Source organism: Chrysemys picta, chromosome 2 (assembly GCF_011386835.1).
Source record: "Chrysemys picta bellii isolate R12L10 chromosome 2, ASM1138683v2, whole genome shotgun sequence".
NCBI classification, from domain to species: Eukaryota; Metazoa; Chordata; order Testudines; family Emydidae; genus Chrysemys; species Chrysemys picta.
Genome location: NC_088792.1, coordinates 9,300,400 through 9,322,832, shown reverse-complemented (window position 1 = coordinate 9,322,832; position 22,433 = coordinate 9,300,400). Strand labels below are relative to the sequence as shown.

Genomic DNA, 22,433 nt, shown 5'->3' with positions numbered 1-22,433 from the left:
AACATGAAATAGTTAAGAGATTTTATTCTAATAGCTTTAATTACAGTGCTTGTTTGTCAAAATGAAAACTGAAACAAGTATACAAAACAGTTTGATTACTAATTGTGTATTGAAAGCATAAAGGTTTCCGCAACACTAAACAAACCAGTTCTCATAGTTCCTCAAGTTTAATGTTTTCAACAGCTCCAGCTTCTTCAGTGTTTATCAAAATACAAAAGAAAAAAGTAAAGAGATCTTTTTCTGATGGCAAATCTGAACCTTGCAGTATGAGGGATGCCCAGGGTTTTCACACATATACAGATATGGGATTGTTCCAAAATGGGATTGAATACTTCTAGAATGGAATGACTCCAGACTCTCATGCTTTTTTCTAGACACTATACCTAGATGTTTGGTGAGTTTTTCATGGCATTTCTCATTTACGTACAGTACTTTCTGACTATAGAGCTTAGGACTGATGTGGGCTGTGCTTTCTGTGGAAAGGTTTTGCCTTCTGGAGTGGTTTACACACAAGGAAAGTACAAAACACTTCACATAGAATGTAACAGGTTAAAAATGTGACCCACCCAGAAATTATTGAAGTCTGCTGGAAGATCACAATATCAACCTTATCTGAAGCAAAATACAGAGGTTTAAGTTGTATGAATAAAGTTGCAAACTACTTTAAACCAGTTCAAACAAACCTTTGAACACACATGCTATGAACTACAGAAAGATCCAGAGATCTAGCAGTTACATGGATCTGTATTTTAATCAGATGAAGCTTGGTTTCATTTCTGCTTTGCCATGTCAAAAGAATTAAAAATCACTGGTATTCAAACTGGAATCACAGAAATGATGTCCAACATACTTCTTATCTGTTCAAGTGTTTTACTTTTCTGTAGCTATTTAAAAAATAGAGAGTTCAGGTTAAAAACCAACCACCAAAATGGATCTCAACACAGATCTCACAACCCAACAGGGACAGTCTTCAGCTCTATTGCACATTGACTACTGGCAACCCATATGTTAATCCGCTTAAATCCCTTCCCAGTACTAAACAGTGAGTTGATTCTTTACAATAAAAAAGCTGAGTAATATTGCATAGGAGTACCAGAAACTGCCTCATTGGAAACAAAAACTATTTACATTAAATAAGAAACCTAACTGTTTTCAGGCTTGTCTTTGCCACATTTACAGCATGGTGCAATACATACTGTGACAAAAGTAATGAAAACAGCTTCCGGCACTCAATACCACAAAGTAGCACAGTTTGCCACATTAGAGTAAAGCGAAGGGCGAAGAGGAGGAAATAAAAGGGAGAGGTGGAAAAAGAGGGAAGAGGAAGTTTTAGGTTTCATTTCTGGTTTCGGAGCTGATTGGACAACCAGTCCAGTCCTTCATAGAGACCATCTCCACTAGTGGCACAGGTTGCCTGGATATACCAGTTCCTGTGACGAAGAGAATGGAGTCCGAGTTTGTCTGTAATTTCTGCTGCATTCATTGCATTAGGGAGGTCCTGAATGAGGGAAAACAAGGAAATCATTTTCTACTTAGAAAAATCCTTTACATATTCCAGTTAAAGTGTTCACATATGAGAAGGTACGAAACCAAGAATAACTACATACTTAAATGAACACCAGAAGTATTTGCAGAACACCTCAGTACGTAACTATCCTGACTAAATGTGAGTTTTCGGAAAAATGTAAGTCAATTAAAAGTATTTATTTCATCCTATGAATGAAACTGCCCCTGAAGTACTGTATTGCATAAGAAAAAGGAAGCTGATGAGGCAGAACTGAAATGCGGAGTTCATTCTATTAAATGGAAAAGCAAGGATATCTAAAGATTTACCTTTTTAGTTAAATTAGTTAAGTTTTAATTTAGCAATTTTAAAGAATGTAAGTTACACCTTTGAAAATCTCTGCTCTCAGGTTAAGATTCTGCTTTCTCTCAGCTGTCGATTCAAAGTAACAGCTTTCTGTTTGATCTTTTAACTTTGGTAATGTGCTTTTTAAAAAGGGAATCTTACAGTCAGGGATCGAATTAGAAAAAGTGGTGGAACTCTATTCAAGCTGTCTACAATTCTATAACTGCTGGATGCTTCTGCTAAGAGATCAGCAGTGAAATGGTTAATGTCCTTTCAACTCACTAAGATTCAGAATTAACATGCACTGAGAGAAGGCAGTTCACACTTCAGGGTTATTGTTTCAGGCTACCTGGGAGACCTCACAATCTCAGCTCCCATTTATTCAGGAGGTTCTCTTCAAAGCTGAGGAAATGGGATTTTTCTGAAAAACTTAAAAGTGCAGTTCTGAAGAGCAGGTACATAAATAGCACTCTTAACAGCTCTGCTCCCTGCCTGCCTTCAGGCTTGCCTGATGACTTTAACAATGATGACTTATTGCTTTTAATGGCTGTAGCCAATAAAGCTAAGTCAGCTGAATTCTATTCTTATACACAGAGAAGTTAATTAGTTGCATGTGTTCAAATCTGCAATACAGTTACATGAGTTTTAAGGAGGTCCTAATCTGGACCAAGCCAAGCACTACTGGTGGTGAGGCATGAAAACCCTGCTAGACTCTGAGCCTAGGGGGGGTTTGCAGAGCTCGCCATTCAAAAACGCCCATATCTCCAGTTTACTGTATGCTTTGGCAGTGTTTATTTCTAGTCAGTTTCCTGACTGCCTGAGGAAACTCAGGCAGGTGCAATAGCACAAAATACTTTTAAATTAACTTAAAACTCAAGTTGGCGGCATTCTTTACTAGCAAGCTGAGAATTTGGTATGGAAATTAGTGGGACAAAAATATAAAGACTTATGATTTAACTTCGATGGAGTCAGTTTTCAGAGAAAAACCACACACTTAAAATTTTGCTGAAGCCAATGGAGCTACAGATCAGTGTCAATATGGCATTCCACTGGGTACCCTTTCAGTCTCTCACTAAGGAACGCTGAAGACTGCCATATTGCAGTGTACTAAACATTTCTGCACAACTATTTCATGACTTCAGAATTTGTTTTTAAATAGAAACCTTTAAGATCACTTGCTAATGCATACCTGTTTGTTAGCAAACACTAATAAGACAGCATCTCTCAGCTCATCTTCTGCCAACATTCTCATAAGCTCTTCTCTGGCCTCATTCACTCGTTCTCTGTCATTACTGTCAACCACAAAAATCAAACCTATAAAACAAAAACAATTATTACAAAAAGCAAATAAACAAAACCAACTAGCTTCACACCAGAAATTCTCCTTCAAAAAAATAATTCCCAGTTTTATCTGGTGGGCGGAGGGTAAGGGTAGGGGAACAATCAAGGCTAAAGCTGTAGTATTTTGAAGTTTTAACAGAAGATAACGCAGTTTATCAATACGTACCACTCCATGTGTCTCTGGCTACTACAATATCTTTTGTTTGAGATAATGACAAATCCCAACAAATGCTGACTATGCATAGATTACCTCCCAATTTTGGGCCAAGATCAGATTTCAAATTATATACACACAGAACTAAAACTACAAACATATTTTCAAACCGTGTCAGTTCTCTTAAAAAAGAATTGTTATAGGGCAGGAGAGTTGCTACAAGACTTATTTTACGTGCTTTAACATCAATTCCTCTAGTTATCTGATGTCCTTAACTCATGGTTCTATGTTAGTTCTGTAGTAGATGACAAGTACTTAAAAAGGAGCATATTTTCCTATATTTTCTCCATTAGTTTAAAAGCAGATTTTCAATTCTTGAGAGGAAACAATTCTGAACTCTGGTTTTGACAGATAAGCAGCAGAGCTTATTTTCAAGCGTTTCAAAGGAGCAACTGTTGTCATTTTTGCATCTACATTAATCTAAATTTGGGAATTGAAACAAAAACACTGAAGTTTTGGATTGGTACCCACTTACCAAACCCTTGAATGGACACTTGTTTGATGCTTTGGCTTATGTTTTCATGTAGTAAGCAATTCAGGAAAACAGTTTAACATATACACAAGTTTCTTTAACACAGACAGTCATTTAACTGAGGACCCACCTTGTGTATTCTGGAAATAATGGCGCCAGAGAGGTCTGATCTTATCCTGACCACCTACATCCCACACTGTGAAGCTAATGTTCTTGTACTCTACTGTTTCTACATTGAAACCTGAAATAGAAATGGTGACCAAAAAATTGATCAAGCAGGAAAATATATATTACGGTCTCCAATTCATGCTCAGAAGTTAATCATAAACGACAAGACAAGTATATGAAGTTGAATTTAGATGCTGTAATTTCACACTTTTACTCTCAAGACCTCAACATGGTTAAGAGCCGTTTCTCTTACCTTCTGAAGTCCCCTAAAAATACACAGTAATGAGTGTCTATGAATGGCTCTTCAACTGAAACTTCTGCAGCTGGAACTGTAAGAGGAACTAAAAGGACTTTTAAATACATTCCTTATTACCTTACCTTCAGATTGTATTAATTTGATTCTAACCTCTGACCATTCCATCTCCCCAGAAGAGCCACTGTTTTTCCATCTCTACCCCCCAAATGCTTCATGTTCATGGTGCCCTTAGCAGAGAAAAGTTAGACAGACTTCCCCACCTATCAAAAGCTGCTCCACACATTGATCAATGTGAAAGGAAGGAATGACATTAAAAGCAGTCATATGCTAAGTTCTCTATAATCTGCACGGCCACACAGCAGGCTATCAAGGGCCATGCAGGCGTGCAACCAGAGGGGCCTGGATTGGAGAGGTGCCTCTCTCCCCTGACCCGCTGCAGTGAGAAAGGGCCGGGAGGAGTCCTTCCCCCATCCACCCAGCCCTGGGGCAGCCTGCACCCCCACCCCCTCATCCTTAGCCCCCGCTCCCCACCCCTCTGCCCCAGCCCCGAGCCCCCTCCTGCACCCCAACCCCCTGATCCCCAGAGCTCTCGTCCCTCCTCCTCCTGCATCCCAATCCTCTACCCCCACCACACATCACCTCATATTGGTGCACATAACAAAATTCATTCCACACATGGATGTAAAAAATTAGAGGGAACATTGGTCATATGTTCTCTTCTCCTCCCAGGCCTAAAGAGGTACTGCTTCCACCCCAACCCATCAGAGACAAACTGTCACTAGAGCCAAGTCAGGATGCAGCACTGCAACTGAGCCATGAAACCAGCAAAGCGTGTGACTAACTAAAGACACTGATGTGAACAATGTGTCACAGGGACCAGAATCTCAAACAGTGTAAAAAAAAGCAATATGTAAATATCTTACCTATAGTAGGGATAGTAGTTACTATTTCACCAAGTTTAAGTTTGTACAAAATAGTGGTCTTTCCTGCAGCATCCAGACCAACCATAAGAATACGCATTTCTTTTTTGCCAAAAAGGCCTTTGAAGAGGTTAGCAAAAATATTTCCCATGCTTGAAATAAGGTATTCCCTCACTGGCCAATGAAATCTAGAGAGAAGAAATTCAAGACAATTAAAAGAAGAACATAATGGTTATATTGGGTCAGACCAATGGTCCATTTGGCTCAATATCTTGTTTTCTAACAGTGACAGGTGCCAGACGCTTCTGAGGGAATGAACAGAACAGGACAGTAATTGAGTGATCAATCCCCCGTTGTTCAGCCCCAGCTTCTGGCAGTCAGAGGCTTAGGGACACCCAGAACAGAGGGTTGTGTCCCTAACAATCTTCACTAGTAGCCATTGATGGACCAATCCTCCATGAACTTAGTAAATTCTTTCCGGAATCAAGTTAAACTTTTGGCCTCCACAACATCCCCTGGCAATGAGTTCCACAGGTTAACTGTGAAGTGTGTGAAGAAGTAGCCTTATTTTTTTTTAAACCTGCTGCATATTAATTTCATTGGGTGATCCCTGATTCATGTATTCTGTGAAGGGGTAACTAACACTTCCTAATTCACTTTCTCTTCCCCATTCTTGATTGTATAAACCTCTATCACAGTAGTTCTCAAACTTTTGTACTGGTGACCCCTTTCACATAGCAAGCCTCTGAGTGCAAACCCTCCCCCCCCCTTATTAAACACATTTTTATATATTTAACACCATTATAAATGCTGAGGGAAAGGCAGGATTTGGGGTGGAGGCTGACAATTTGCAACCCCCCATGTAATAACCTCGTGACCCCCCGAGGGGTCCCGACCCCCAGTTTGAAAACCCCTGCTCTATCATAACCCCCTTAGTCATCTCTTTTCTAAACTGATCAGTTCCAGTCTTTTTAATCTCTCCTCACATAGAAGCTAATCATGTGTGTTGCCCTTCTCTGTACTTTTTCCAATTCTAACAGATTGTCTCACCAATTTCCCTTTACACAAGCCACACTAACTCTTCTCCAGCATACCAAGTCCATTTATGTGTCTGACAATTTTGTTCTTTACTCTATTTTCAACCAATTTCACTGGTACTGAAGTTAAGCTTACCGCCTGGTAATCGCCAGGATTGTCTCTGGAGCCTCTCTTAAAAATTGGCATTATGTTAGCTATCCTCCAGTCACCTGGTACACAGGCTGATTTATACAACAGGTTAAATACCACAATTAGTAGTTCTGCAATTTTATATTTGAGTTTCTTCAGAACTCTTGGGTGAATACCATCTGGTCTTATGTACAAGTTACTGCATGTATAACTACTGACAACGTTCTTCATAGTAATACAGGCTATAGACTAGCAGCCGAACACAAATTCTAAGAGCTGTCAGGAGCTCACAGTATACGTCAGGATTTTAAAATGCATTGGATACAGATTAGTGGGTTTTTAAAATTGTTCTGCCTCAATATGGAAAATTCAAGGACTTTGACAAATGGGGGAAAAGGTAGTCCTAATTATAAGATAGCTACCATAAGTACTCCTGAATCTTTTGTTAGTGTGCTTACGCAGTGTCTTTCAATTACTGACATATTCAGCATCACCATCCTTTTTCAATGCTGAAAAGTTATACAAAAGCTAAGTATTAATTTTTAGTGGAAAAAAAACCACTGAAGTGTACATATGATTTATCAACATGAACAACACACTTGATTACTTCATCTTGCCCCAACGCTTTGTGTGGGTTACTCATAGCACATACATTACCTCAAAATGATAAATATACCATTCACTCTAAGGTGGCTAGAAGATAAGACCTGAGCTGCGTGTTTTTGTTTTTTTTAAACACACTTTAACACTACCCTGTTCACTAAACAAAAACACGGGAATAGAGAAATCCATGACACAGCCCACCATGTTTCCCTGCTCTTTAACAGTTGCTTCCCTCCTCACCAGTGGATTGATTTATAAGAGGAAGACAATTTGCAATGTGATCATCATATTGGCTGAGGCTTTGCTAAACACCAAACCTGCATCTTGGAGACATTCTTCTCAAAAGTGGATCAACTGGTTTTATTGAAACTTTCTATGAGATATCATTGACTGTTGGCTGAGATTGGGTATGCAAAAATATCAGTCAAAAGGACAATATGAGAAAGTGATAGTGTTAATCATTCTACTCTAATCCTCTCTCTATATATATGATTGAGCACTGAAGTTGGGATGAAAGTGGAAGACCAAAAAATAGCTCAGAATATGATTCTTTAGGATTTGAGGAAACTAGTGCTCATAAACTGTTAAAATACAAGACTAATTTTCAACACATCTGCTTTTCTACTTTTAAGTCCTGACCCACAGGGTTACATTTTCAGCAAAACCTTTGCAGTTCACCTTTGTATCTGACACACCGCTATATTTCCATTAAAAAGGTACATTATGTTGCCATCAGCAAATTCAGTATTGCATTCTAAGGATATGCAGTGTTGTAGCTGTGCGGGTCCCAGGATGTTGGTGAGACAAGGTGGCTGAAGTAATATCTTTTATTGGACCAACCCTGTCTCTCTCACCAACACAAGTTGGTCCAATAAAAGATATTACCATATCATTCTAGGGATAGGAATTATTGCCGTTTATGGCAACAACAAATTCTTTTTTAACAAATATTACTTTATGTTAGCGTTCAACTGAAAGCTGCATCCAAGACAAATTTTACCAGAGAGAAGGGGTAAGAACTTAAGGGCGTTCAAAAACAAAAGCTTAACGTTTTACGTTCCTTAACCAGTAGATGGTGACACTGCATTACATTGAACTGGTGAGATAATTCACTTTGCTATTGTTTTGCCTGGAAACTGAGGTCTCAAACGTACACTGATATATGCAGAGATGACCATCACTAATGGAAAAGTTAAGAAATGTAAAATTAAGGTATACATTTTAGAACAAAAAAGACAGCAGGAATATATAGTAAAACTGCATGATTTTTAGAGGATTTCTGTTTACTACAATAAGCCAAATTCTTTATATAATATGATGTGTACTTTGTTAACACATTACCAATGAATCAGTCATCTGAAAGTTTATTGCACATGTGCAGTAGGCAAGTGAGACTTAAAACTGCCCCTCGAATTTAAGACATTTTTAAGATAGTCCATGTCACAGTATTCACCTTCCGTTTGATGACTAAAACATGCCAGTTATTACACTTCTCCACCCCAAAATACTTAATGAGTAATGCAAAGATATCAGAATCTACCTTGAGTTGTTTAGCAATGTGTTAATAGTATAGTTTCGCTGCAAAACTCACTGAAAGTTCTTAGCAATTATGTTCTTAAAAATAATGTTCTAGTCTATACATTTTTAACTAAAGTTTTAAAAATAATTGTGGAATTACTGAATATTACTGAAACCAATATATAAATATTTGAATTTAGACGAAATATGACTCAGTGTAGTGCCCAAGAAAGATTTGCACAACCCAGTGCCTTCTGTCAAAGGGATCCTTATTAGTCTCAGAATAATCAAGAAGCTATCACTCTCTTTCACATAGGTATAGGCTAAAGTTTAGGATTGGCACAGTGGAATGCTTCTGTTGCACCAATGTCCATGTGTTGCTTATTCCATGAATAGAAGACGTCAGTCTCGAGGGCTGTCATTCTGGAATCTTTCACAAACATTTAATTCACTTAAGTTTAACAAGATGTAGCGTGGAAACTGTCTTTAGTGTTAGTTTTACTTCCAGTTAAAATTTGTATTGTCATTGTTAAAAAGAGATGCTTTCTCTTAAGAAAACTTAATGCTGCTTTCATATTCCTATAGAACCAAAATACGGGGCTACTGGAGAGAACTGTAGCTCAACTTATGAATGTTGTATCAAACAGAAAGATTGTGCAATGACTCATTGGCAAAGGAATGCATTTCCTTCTTTCTAGAGCCCCTATTTCCTCAAAACACTGTCACCAGTCTTCCAGACAAGAACAGGAGATGCCTCCTTTCGCAGCAGACAACGCCAATCCTTATTTGGCGAGGGGAGTGAATGACAGGAAGCGTTCCACCGGGCATGAGTATGCTGCCTCCACAGCAGCTCCCTATACCAGATTAAAAAAAGGAGACTTGGACTTTATTTTGTTATATAGGCATTTATAACCACACCCCTGTTGGAGGGCTGAGTACCACCACTATTAAACTACTTTACAAGCCCTGTAAAAAAGTTGAGAGTAAATTTTAAAAAAATATTTTATTCGTTTAAAGGCATGCAACTCAATTTAGGTTATGACTATCTTGACAGCAGCCATTTAAAATTTGATGTGCAGTTAACATGTAGTTACATAAGAATGGCCGTACCAGGTCAGACCAAAGGTCCATCTAGCCCAGTATCCTGTCTACCGACAGAGGCCAATGCCAGGTGCCCCAGACGGAGTGAACCTAACAGGTAATGATCAAGTGATCTCTCTCCTGCCATCCATCTCCACCCTCTGACAGACAGAGGCTAGGGACACCATTCCTTACCCGTCCTGGCTAATAGCCATTAATGGACTTAACCACCATGAATTTATCCAGTTCTCTTTTAAACGCTGTTATAGTCCTAGCCTTCACAACCTCCTCAGGTAAGGAATTCCACAAGCGGACTGTGTGCTGCGTGAAGAACTTCCTTGTATTTGTTTTAAACCTGCTGCCTATTAATTTCATTTGGTGACCCCTAGTTTTTGTATTATGGGAATAAGTAAATAACTTTTCCTTATCCACTTTCTCCACATCACTCATGATTTTATATACCTCTATCATATCCCCCCTTAGTTTCCTCTTTTCCGAGCTGAAGAGTCCTAGCCTCTTTAATCTCTCCTCATATGGGACCCGTTCCAAACCCCTAATCATTTTAGTTGCCCTTTTCTGAACTTTTTCTAGTGCCAGTATATCTTTTTTGAGATGAGGAGACCACATCTGTACGCAGTATTCGAAATGTGGGCGTACCATCGATTTATATAAGGGCAATATATTCTCAGTCTTATTCTCTATTCCCTTTTTAATGATCCCTAACATCCTGTTTGCTTTTTTGACCGCCTCTGCACACTGCACGGACATCTTCAGAGAACTATCCACGATGACTCCAAGATCTTTTTCCTGACTTCTTGTAGCTAAATTAGCCCCCATCATATTGTATGTATAGTTGGGGTTATTTTTTCCAATGTGCATCACTTTACATTTATCCACATGAAATTTCATTTGCCATTTTGTTGCCCAATCACTTAGTTTTGTGAGATCTTTTTGAAGTTCATCACAGTCTGCTTTGGTCTTAACTATCTTGAGCAGTTTAATATCATCTGCAAACTTTGCCACCTCACTGTTTACCCTTCTCCAGATCATTTATAAATAAGTTGAATAGGATTGGTCCGAGGACTGACCCTTGGGGAACACCACTAGTTACCCCTCTCCATTCTGAGAATTTACCATTAATTCCTACCCTTTATTCCCAGTCTTTTAACCAGTTCTCAATCCATGAAAGGACCTTCCCTTTTATCCCATGACAACTTACTTTACTTAAGAGCCTTTGGTGAGGGACCTTGTCAAAGGCTTTCTGGTTGAGATTCTTAACATCTTCCCATGCCTCAAAAGAGGCATACAATCTGTGCTTGTCTTACAGTAACAAGTTTATGATTACACTTGCATTCCATTGCTACTTCCCCTCCACAAACTAGAGAGACATAGGATTTTCCTTGAATTCTTTTGGTGGCAGATAAGTTTGTGCTCCCCATTTAAGCCTAAATTAAAACTATCATCCTCCTCAGTAGTTTTATGATATCCACCTTTCTATTCAACTTCAGATTTTTACACTTTCCACTATGTCTCCATTTTAAATGATCTTTTCTAGTGAATATAAACTTAGCTCGTCTCTCTTCTTGGATACAATGTATCCTTTACTACACTTGTTATACAGTTCTGTATCTTGTCCAATATTCTCTATAGCAGCACCCAAACAGTACACAATACTTGAGATGATACAGCTGTATTACAGTTTCCATCCTTGTAAGAGTCAGAACTTGAAACATTTACTGGGTACCCATTAGACAGAAGCAAGACTTACCAGTAGCAATGCTCTAGTGAGAAACCCAGCTGCAAACCTGAGTTAATTATGCAATTCCAGGTGCTATTCCTGGACCCTGCTTGGAGACTCTTCTGTGTTTGCCTCTGGCTAGAAGATGTCAGATAACCTTACCCCCTACCATGGCTGCTGGAAGGAGGGAAGCTTCTATTATTTTACCCCTCTTCCAGTCTCCAATTCCCTTTTTGTCTCCTTCCACCAACTCATCTTCCAGTTTGTATCAATCAGCATAACTTGCATTCTCTCACCACCCCATAATCGCTTTTTTTTTATAGATGGGTTTTTGTGCTATTTTTACACGTTACTATTGTTAATGTAAGAGATTCAGTCATGCCTTCTGTATCTTCACGTGTCTGTATAGTGCAAAGTATAACAGGGACTTACTAATCATGACTGGGGCATCTCGCACTATTGTAATATAAACAGTGTCTTCTAGTTCTTTCCCCAGCACATCTACTTAGGAAGACCGCCAGCCTAATTATTAACACTGACAATTTCTGAATAGTTATTCTCCACCCCATATGGCAAGACCCTTACTTTTCATGGGCCTTTTTGGGTACGTTTACACTGCAATTAAATACCCATGGCTAGCCCATGTCAAGTGACATGGGCTCACTGGGCTGTTTAACTGCAGTGTCGATGACTGGGCTGGAGCCCAGATGTCTACACTGCAATTAAACAGCCCTGAGCCAGAGTCAGCTGACATGGGCCAGCCACGCATGTTTACAGTGTAGACATACCCGTGTCTTCTCATTCTCTTGCCCCTTCCAGATGGCTGGACATGTGCCATTATGTGTCTTACCTGAGAAAAGGCAAACTATACTAGAGTGAGAGTCTTAACTACCCAATATATGGTCCATTCTTAAGTAAAAAAAATCTTCCTCTACTCCAGTTTGTTTTTTCCCTAACTCAAGTTAGCAGAGACCCCAAATATTACCACTGTTAACTGTTTGACAGTCCACGTGAAGCTAGTTTGGTGGTCTCAGTCTAGTTCCCAGTGCACAGGGATAACCACCACAAGTAGTTCAGCTGGAGCTTGTCTACATGACAAAAGCTACCTTAATGTATATGCAGCCAAACCATATTCAGCAACACCCATTGTCGGCAATAGGTAGTTTTGTATATAGGCAAGTCCCATCTGGCGTCCTCAGAAGAGATTTAAATTTTATTAGAGAATATTTGAAACAAACAATACAGAAAATTTGAGGCGTCAGTTATTGGTCATTGGGGGTAACATACAGAGTATAGGGGGGATGTTAGTGTTTTGGAGTTGAGCAGCACACGATATATACAGACTGCAATATCAGAGAATGAACAGATTCTGTTGTCCTATCACCTGTAAGGGAGGGCCCTCCAGGTCAGGGTTGATTGGACAGATTGAGCTGCTGCTAAATGTGCCATCAGCGTTTTATAGACACGATTTCAGCCTCCATGGATGTCAATCTAGTACCCTTCACCAGCTCTGAATATTCCAAAACACCCTTTGCTGCTCTTACTCCTGTTTTGTTGCTCCTCATTAGGCCGAGCCCTGGACTACACTACAAACGTACGTTGGTAGAACTACATCCCTAAGGTGAAAATCCACACCCGAGCGATGCAGTTACACTGACCAAACCCCTGGGGTAGACAAAACTGTCGATGGGAGGGCTTCTCCTGTCAACTTAGCTATTGCCTCTCGGGGACATGGAGTGCCTACGCTGAAAGGAGAAGCTTTCCTGTCAGCTTAGGTAGTCTCTTCACTAAGCGCTACAGAGGCAGCTGCATCGCTGCGTGGCTGTTAAGTGTAGACAAGCCCCGAGCACTACGGAGCACACCCTTACTCTGATATTTCATTCTATAGCACCTCCCACAAGGTTTGCACAGCGGTAGAAACCTGTTATTCAGGTTCAGTTAAGATGTTGTGTGTCATTGGTAAGCAGTAAGAGGAACAAAGACTCATTTCTGGATAAGACTCTGCAAATTTATACCAGGAAGTAGAAAGATCTCAAACTTCAGGTAAATTTCTAGCGAGTGATGCATCTTAGATAAACTCATAGCAAAGTTAAAATTAGAGTGAATGAGTCTTATAGTAATGCTTTTACTATGCAGGATTCATTTTAGAAGTTTGCTCAAGTGGCATGGCACCACAGACAAGTGGCTTTAAGCATTACACAATCTAAAATAAAAGGGACGTGAGTATAACATACATGTTTAGTAGTGTTCTATACTTCTGCATCCATACCAGTTTTAATGGCATTTTATTTTACTTGCGTGCCTTTAGAAATACAGTATGTTCCTCCTTTTGCAGCTCACGTGCCAACCAATAGTAGTTGAATAAAGCCAGTCTACTCATTTTAATTCAAACTATACTGTAAATCTGCCAAGAAAGATGCGTATTTGTACTGATGTTTAACTGGGATTTAAGATCTTTGAAAACTGGAATGCAGTCCAGGGGTGGCCAGCCTGAGAAGGAGCCAGAATTTACCAATGTATATTTCCAAAGAGCCACAGTAATAGGTCAGCACCTCCCACCGCCCCCGAGCCTCCCACCCACCAGCAGCACTACCGACCAGCGCCTGCCCCCCCCCCCCCCCCCCCGATTAGCTGTTTCGTGGCATACAGGAGGCTGGGGGGGGAGAGAAGAGAGAGAAGGCACGGCAGGCTCATGGGAGGGGGGGCGAGAAGGGGTGGAATGGAGGCAGGGCCTGTTGAGCAGTGAGCTCCTCCCAGCACATTAGAAAGTTGGCGCCTGTAGCTCCAGCCCCGGAGTTGGTGCCTATACAAGGAGCTGCATATTAACTTCTGAAGAGCCGCATGTGGCTCCGGAGCCACAGGCTGGCCACCCCTGTTTTAGTCTTTCATGGCATAGTTCCATTTGGCCATGTACAACTGATTCAACTTCTTTATCGACTAAAAAAAGCAATTGTGACGTAAGCCGCCATTTCCTGTAACTAAAAGATATTGTAGAATGCTTTAAGGCAATAGAGTGGGGGAAAAACCTGTACACCCAACATCCTTCTGCCATTTTCACAGTTTAAAGACTAGAATGTTAGCTGCAATACAAAAATATTTACATCTGTGCTCCGCCATAACAGCACTCACATGGAGCTTCAGCAGCAATGAAACTGGTGTTACACATGTTCACGGTTTCAAACCATTGCAAGAAGAGCTACTGGGCAGGAGTAGAAGCATCTTGCTCACAAACTCTTCTACTACTGATGACGTCCAACACAGCAAAGATGGAAAGGCACTGCTAGCAAAGAAAACTGACTGCAGAAAAGCTTAATTCCCTACTTCAGAGTACAAGCATGCCAGGTCTGTTAACGAAAGTGAAAGCAGCAGAAAGGAAGGCATTCTGAAGACTTGCAAAACCCTTAGCCAGCACTAGCAGTTTCAGCTGTTTTCCCCTTTAGCTTTTTCTTTCAATAGCTACAACTGGTAAAGGTGCCACAGGACCCTCTGTTGCTTTTTACAGATTCAGACTAACACGGCTACCCCTCTGATAACTGGTAAAGAGTATCATTAATGTACATACACATTCTTGTGCACCACAATATGCTATTTACAATATAACTAGTAAAAATGCCTCCTTTGTATAAAAGAACTGACCATTTTGAAGCCACAGCACTGCTGATCTGAAATGTAATATTAAACCTGTGATTTCAGATGTGTAATTTAAAATATTTTTCACAGCAGTCCTTTTCTCCATCCCCAACTGCCTATGTTAGCTTTCTTGTCAACAATATAACCAAAATGTAATTATAGAAACTGCTTCTTGTGTCCAAATGTTTTGCCAGCTACTTAAATGCTTAAAGGGCATGAATGACATGTTTATGAACCAATTTCCCCGCCCCTCCGCAACATATCAAAGGCACTCTTCCTCATTGAAGACAAAGTAAAATTTATATTTCCATGGACTTATACAAAGTGCTAACAAATGAACAGAGTGAGGAAAAACAAAATCAGAGAAAAATAGTTTTACTCAACCTCTTTAGTTTTCCTTGGTGTGGTTTGTAAGAATAGTAGACAAAAATATATTTAGACCAAAGAGCAATTTTGAAGTTGGCACTATGCCTTTGACCTGTAAAGTACTGTTTAGATGTTGGGTCATTTCTAACGTTCACAGGGATAAGCTATCTTAAAAGTTTTAGTGCCAACGTAATCTAGCAGCATAGTATTTCACACCTGAAATGGATATAGCCAGTTAAACAAACCTGCATGCTTTCGTACTTGAAGAATCTGTTTCCTTGCAGCTTAAAGTGTTCTATTGTAGCAAATTTTAAAAATAGCTCGATCAGAATACTGTCAACTATGTAACTAAACTGACTCCATACATGACTATTCAAGAACAGTTATACCCAACTATTTGTATAAGTTGTTTACTGGCCTTTCACCTATGACGCAAAGGATGAAAGATGGCTAAATAGGAAGTAGTTATAGCCAACTCAAATAATTCTTTGAAGCTGGAATCATAGTTTTTGATTTCTAACTTTTTCTACTGAAATCAAGACTACTACTTTCAAGATACTATTTACAAGACTAAAATTAAGCATAAGTTTTAGATGTAGAAGTCATGTTAATTTTCGGAATTTTTAGTCTAAGTATGCATCATCACCAGGAATCCAACTTTCTATGAAGTCTTAGAATTAAAGATGAGTCATGTACAGAGTATTTAAAGATGAGCTGCAAAGCAAGAGATGGTATCATTCAATACTCTCACCATGATGTATTAAGACTACCTCTACACTCCTCCTCTGCCCTTCCACCAACAACTTGTTACAATATATTAAGCCCCCTTATCTCTTTCTTGGAGGTATTTGGCAAGATCTGTTGTGCATCTTAAATGGTTGATTGCACATAATGCCATAATCAGAGCTGCAACTTTTCCTATCTCCAACTGAAGGGGGTGGGAATGGATGCTGAGTTTGGAAGAGGAAGGAAAAACAGGTAAAAAGTTACAGTATCTTGGTTATTTACCAACCAACATAAGGAAAGCAGAGACATGACATTCCTGATATGTCTAATGTAAAATAAAACATTCCTTTTGGAAAGAGCCAATTGAAAGCTGTCTATAAAGATACAGTGCAGTAAAGGGAATTGTGTCTTTGCTTCACAGTTCACCTTTAAAAATTCCCTTCTGTGCCCATTCGAAGTGATTCTTCTTCATGATACCACAAGAGCCATCAAAATGTATTCCTTCTTGCTAAGCGTCACTGAAGATTGAGCTAAATGTGGCTTTCGTGTTCGCCAAGACTTGACGAACAGGGCACTCTATGAATGAAACTAGGTGAAGAGTCATCCAGAGCAGACGATGCCAGTCTCCAGATGGGCTGGATGAAAACATGTACACAGTAAGTTATTTTCAACCAGAAGTCACATCTAAGCCTTTTAAAAGGAACGTTGAGGGCCACAACTGTTCTCAAATGCTTCTCCAAATGAACTGAACTTCTCTGCCAAACTGCCAGACAAGAGTACCTAAATATCAGGACCAAATAAATGCAACTGCTGCAGGTGCTGAAGGCAGCTTAGCACCTCTTCAAATCAAGATGATGTTCTTCATTGGCAGTAAATCTTACTTGTGACTTTGGCCACAGCTCCTCAATTGCTTCTGCAGGAGAAGCAAACATGACTCCTAAAGAACATAGTTCACCTAAATTCCATTACATCTCTTCTGTCTGTTAGTTACATTCACCTATGTCTACTGAAACTGTAAGTTCTTCTGGGAAGAGACCTTCTTCATATTGTGTGTTCGTACAGTGCTAAGCATAATGGGGCCCGTAGGTGCTACTGTAATAGAAATAAATAGGTGGAACACATGCATCAGTTAGATATTGCCCTAGTGCACTAAAGATTTAGTCATTCCTGCAGTAACGGGAACAGAAGTAGATTGCACAATGTTCTAGAACCCAGGGAGACAAAAGGTGGACCATTTAACATTTCACTCAAAAGCCACATCAGTCTGGGTTTCTTGTTTTCAAGTTCAACCTGATGCACGAGAAGCAGTGATGCACTTCTAAGTTTCAAAAATAAAACCCTGAACCACATTAAAATATTATGAACAGCTGGTGTATCACAAGACAAAGAACAGGGGTAACCCAATATTGTTTATCTAAAAAACCAGGTGAACAATTTAACATGTTCCATAGTAATCCAGTGGGCTCTCTCAACTTTTGGCAGTCCACATTTTTGCAAAGAGATATTAAGGTTAGAGAGACTCATTTGGATCGTAACTTCTGTATCTTCCTTTAAAAAATGGTTGGCAAAAAATGTAAAGGAATTCACCCTACTGGAAGGATTTTGACTACAATCATGAGATTTCTGGGCAGAAGCAGAAGGCTATTCTATTTTTTCCTTCTGGCTGTCCCCAGTTGCCTGAAATGTCAAAGTTAAGTGTAGTCTGCTACCCAGTCAAGGCACATCTAAAGTAATTTGATTACAGCTACATCTGCTATTAAAAATGGTGAAACCTAACAACACTGTGCTCAACCTAACCAGCAGAAAGTGTTAACAACTTCCACTTAAACAGAATGTGGCTCAGACTTACAATAGCGAAGTACTTATATACTTTAAAACTGCTCAAGTTTTAAACTATGTGTCTGACATACTACCCCATTCACTATATGAGTTCAACACTGACTAAATTCACCCTAGATACTGTGAATAAATTCAAGTTAAAGAATAAGTCAAACAAAATTGGTGGCTGACACATGACCAAATCCAAGAGCCAATGCTCAACTGACTGTTTGGATCAAGATCAGCCTATGAAGAGGAATATTAGAATTGAGACATCAGCAAAAGTAATATCATATATTCACACGTTTCCATGTATTAGAAACAAGAAATAAAATTAGATACTTGCAAGCAGCAAGAAAAACTGCCGAATAATGCAGAAAAACAGCTGTCGTAGCAGGAAGCTGATTCAAAACTTCCGCCCATCAGTAAAAGGAGAGAATGATAGCTGGGGATAATGGTAGCTGTAATCCCAGCTCTACAGCTTCCACACTAACAAGGCCTTCAACAGACTGAGGACAAAATAATAAAAAAAAAAAGATACACCTCTACCTCAATATAACGCAACCCGATATAACATGAATTTGGATATAACGTGGTAAAGCAGTGCTCCGGGGGGGCAGAGCTGCGCACTCCGGTGAATCAAAGCAGGTTCAATATAACACGGTTTCGCCTATAAGATTTTTTGGCTCCTGAGGACAGCGTTATATTGAGGTAGAGGTGTACTTGCTTTTTTATGGAATCACAATCTAATCAACTATGGCTACATGAGAGCGCTTACAGCAGTGCAGTGGTACTGATGGAGCTGCATCACTGTAAGCTCTCTAATGTCACTGCTCTAAGCAGATGGGAGTCTCCTGTCCACTTAACTAATCCACCCCCAATGAGTGGCAGTGACTATATTAGCTGGAGCTCTCCCGCTGCGCCACAGTGCTGACCACATTGGTGCTTAACTAGGCACAAGTTACAGAGGGGTAGCCGTGTTAGTCTGAATCTGTAAAAAGCAACAGAGGGTCCTGTGGCACCTTTGAGACTAACAGAAGTACTGGGAGCATAAGCTTTCGTGGGTAAGAACCTCACTTCTTCAGATGCAAGTTATGTCACTCAGTGGGGTGGCCAATTCACGCCCCTGAGCAACATAATTTATGTCGACTTAAGCTGTAGTGTAGCCATAGGCTATGTTGACCAAATGTACCCATTGTAAAGAATCCAGAATACTGAAATACTCATGAGAATGACCTACACGTGATAAGATATTTTGTAACAGATGATGAAACTAAAGTGTAGTTCATAGAATCATAGAATATCAGAGTTGGAAGGGACCTCAAGAGGTCATCTAGTCCAACCCCCTGCTCAAAGCAGGACCAATTCCCAGCTAAATCATCCCAGCCAGGGCTTTGTCAAGCCGGGCCTTAAAAACCTCCAAGGAAGGAGACTCCACCACCTCCCTAGTTCTACTCTGCAATGTAAATATTGTCATCTCAGTGATTTTCTACTGAGCAGGTTTGATAGGAAAAAAGTCATTTCACTTAACTCGCATTCTTCTGAACTCAACCAATCTTGTTGTCAAGATGGATTTCTTTCCTTCTTCCACCAATGTATGTAATAAGGGTTCTGTGGGATAATTATGTCCTTAGTTGTACCCATGCAACCCTAGTACCTACAGACAGTTTTACATGGGCTAACACAGTGAACAATTCTGCTGAGTCACAAAAAGGAACAGAATCCAGTCTACTCCTAACTCCACTACCTCCAAAGCCTAAGACAACTCTCCATTTTGTCAATAGACTCAGCAAGTATGACTCAGACCTACACAAAAGATCTATTGAGTAAGAATGTACCACTTTTATAGGCCCTTTTCAGATAAGAATGCAAAAAAAAAATCGTACTTTCAGATAACTTTATACAAAAGGATTTGCTGATACAGACTGATGTTGAGATTAGTAACAGACACTATATCCGATTCAAGGTTCTTGAATTAAGAACCCATGGCAAATAAGTGGACACCATGATCAGTCCAGCCACCTATTTATGGGCACAACCTACCCTGCACCTGATTTTTAAATGAGGTTTTTAACCACTGTCCATTGCTGTAGCACCCAAAGCTGCTGAGTCTGTAGAAATGACATTTGTTTAAACCATCTCTTGGTTTTGCTGCTCTGCCAGAGCAGAGGTGTCAGTAAGCATGGCAAATGAAGACAGTCAAGCCAACCAATTTAAGAGCTTCAAGTCAGATAAATTTCCTCACCTTTTCATCCAGGGCTACCGTTACAATAATGGTACATGCGTGGCTGGCCCATACCTACAAGCTTAACAGTGTATATAATGGTACCATTTTGAGTAGAAAGTCACAAAGAAATAAAGAATATTTGGAGAAAAATTCTAACTCCCTTAAAGGAAGAAAATGACAGGGAATACCCAAATTCGGATAAAAAGCTGTCAGGTTATTAGAGTGGCAAAAAAGGTAATAGAATTGTTCTGCTACATGACCTTGGACAAATCACTCAACTTTAAGCTCTCCATTTCTCATCTGTACAACAGGGACAATAATGCTCTTCAAAGAGGAATTGTGAGGCTCAGCGGTTGCACAGCAAAGTTCAAAGTATTATCTGAATAGTTAATATTTCAGCTATAGATGAAGCTGATGGAGTCGAAATAAAACATATGCATACACTCAATCATGCTTCATGATCAATGAATTCTTCCATGTAGAGCACTATACTACCGGCAAGGTGAATTGTGGGAGGGGGTTACCTTCCTGGAGTGTCATATATGGGCCACAGATAAAGGCAAATGGGATTTTATAGGCCAACAGCTAATCTGTTATAAGCAAGCCTGGCACGAAGAGTGGGGTGGAAGGTTGACCTCCTGGGTCACCCACCCAAGCAGTTGAGACTGGAAAGAAATTCTGCTCCAGGGTAAAGACAGCAACTCTACTCCTCACCATTTCATCCCATCACACAACCCAGCCACTACAAGAATTAAGCCATTATACCCTCAAACCTTTAATGAAGGCACATAATCAGCACACATCCCTGATCACACTCCCAGGACTGGTCAGGCATTAAATACCTAAAACGAGCCAAGAGTCTGAGGAAGAGGAGAATCCATACGCCCTGGGCCAGCTCCGAGTTACTCAGAGAGGGAGATCTGACAACCACCCCCATCCAACTCCCCCGCTGAGGAGTTAGGTCGGTAGAGCTGGCAAGGCCAAGGTGGGGGGGGGGGCTGAGGATTGGGTCTCTAAACCTGGCTGGTCCGAAGTCAGGCCCCGGCTGGGGAGGTGAGGCAGTTCGGGTGCCTAGGCCGGGCCCAGGCTGGGGTGTGGGGGCGCAGTTCGAGTGCCTAGTTCTAGGCCGGGGGGGGGGGGGGAAGGCGCAGATCAGGGGCCTAGGCCGGGGGGGGAGGGGAAGGCGCAGATCAGGGGCCTAGGCCGGGGGGGGGGGGGAGGGGAAGGCGCAGATCAGGGGCCTAGGCCGGGGGGGGGGGAGGGGAAGGCGCAGATCAGGGGCCTAGGCCGGGGGGAGGAGGGGAAGGCGCAGATCAGGGGCCTAGGCTGGGGGGGGGGGGGGAGGGGAGGCAGGCGCAGATCAGGGGCCTAGGCCGGGGGGGGTTAAGGTGGCGGGACTGGAACCCCACCCGGGCAGCGCCCGTTTGAATCGCTCGCAGCTCCCCGACCGTCCCACGCTCCCCAGGGCGGGGCGGCCCGCGCTGCGGCCTGCTGCTCCCTCCTCCTGGGCAACACGGGCCCTCGGCAGGGACACGCCAACCCGCCCCGCTGCTGCGGGACACCCAGCAGGCCGGGCCCCGCCGCTCCCCCACCCCCAGGCCCGGGGCGCAGCCCGCCCTCCTGCGCCGAACGGCCCCCGGCCGCCGCGGGGGGATGTGGGGCGACGACCGGGCCGGCGCCACGAGGAGATGTCGCCGCTTACCCGGCGCTGGCTGCCCCCGGCTCTGGGTCGGCTCCCTCCTGCGCTGCTCTCCCGCTCCCCGCCCAGGCTCACAAGATGGCGGCTGCGGGCAGCCACGTCAGTGCCAGCGCTGCGCGGAGCACGACGGGTAACCGAGGAGGGACGCGGTGGGCGGGGCTCCCGCAGCGCTCGGGTTCGGCGTGCAGAATGGGGCGGGGGCAGGAGCGACGAGGCGGCGCGCCAGGGGGCGGGGTCGCGGTATTCCCGTAGCGCGCGCCGAGGGGGCGGAGCCGAGAGCCTCAGGGAGCCGCGCGCCGGGGGCGGGGCCTGGGAGTAGGTGGGGCTTTTGCCCCGTGCCTTCGACCTTTGCCCGCCGGCCAGCGGCCGTTGGGGCCGGGATGTGACCGGCTTGGGCGGCCCTGGGGCAGAGCGGGCCGGTACCGCGTCCTGGTGGCGAAGCCTCAGGTGCCTGGCGACAGACGTACGCCTCGCATCTGGGGGGGTGACACGAGCACCTTGCACACCTTGTGGTGACACGCGCGTGCATAGTAGTGATAGCACACCCCTTGTGGTGACATGCACATGCCTTGTGGTGATAGTACACCCCTTGTGGTGACACGCACATGCCTTGTGGTGATAGCACACCCCTTGTGGTGACA

At 42.0% G+C, this 22,433-nt stretch overlaps 1 protein-coding gene across 1 annotated transcript; it reads right to left on the bottom strand.

The window, feature by feature from the left end:
- Window positions 1-21,983, bottom strand: ARF1 (ADP ribosylation factor 1). The gene is made up of 5 exons (XM_005286284.4): window positions 21,796-21,983; window positions 5,224-5,408; window positions 4,007-4,117; window positions 3,039-3,163; window positions 1-1,498 (listed from the first exon to the last, which is right to left on the bottom strand). The coding sequence occupies exons 2-5, from the start codon at window positions 5,369-5,371 to the stop codon at window positions 1,337-1,339; spliced, it is 546 nt and encodes a 181-aa protein (XP_005286341.1). The 5' UTR covers window positions 5,372-5,408; window positions 21,796-21,983; the 3' UTR covers window positions 1-1,336.
- Between the last annotated feature and the right edge of the window lie 450 nt (window positions 21,984-22,433).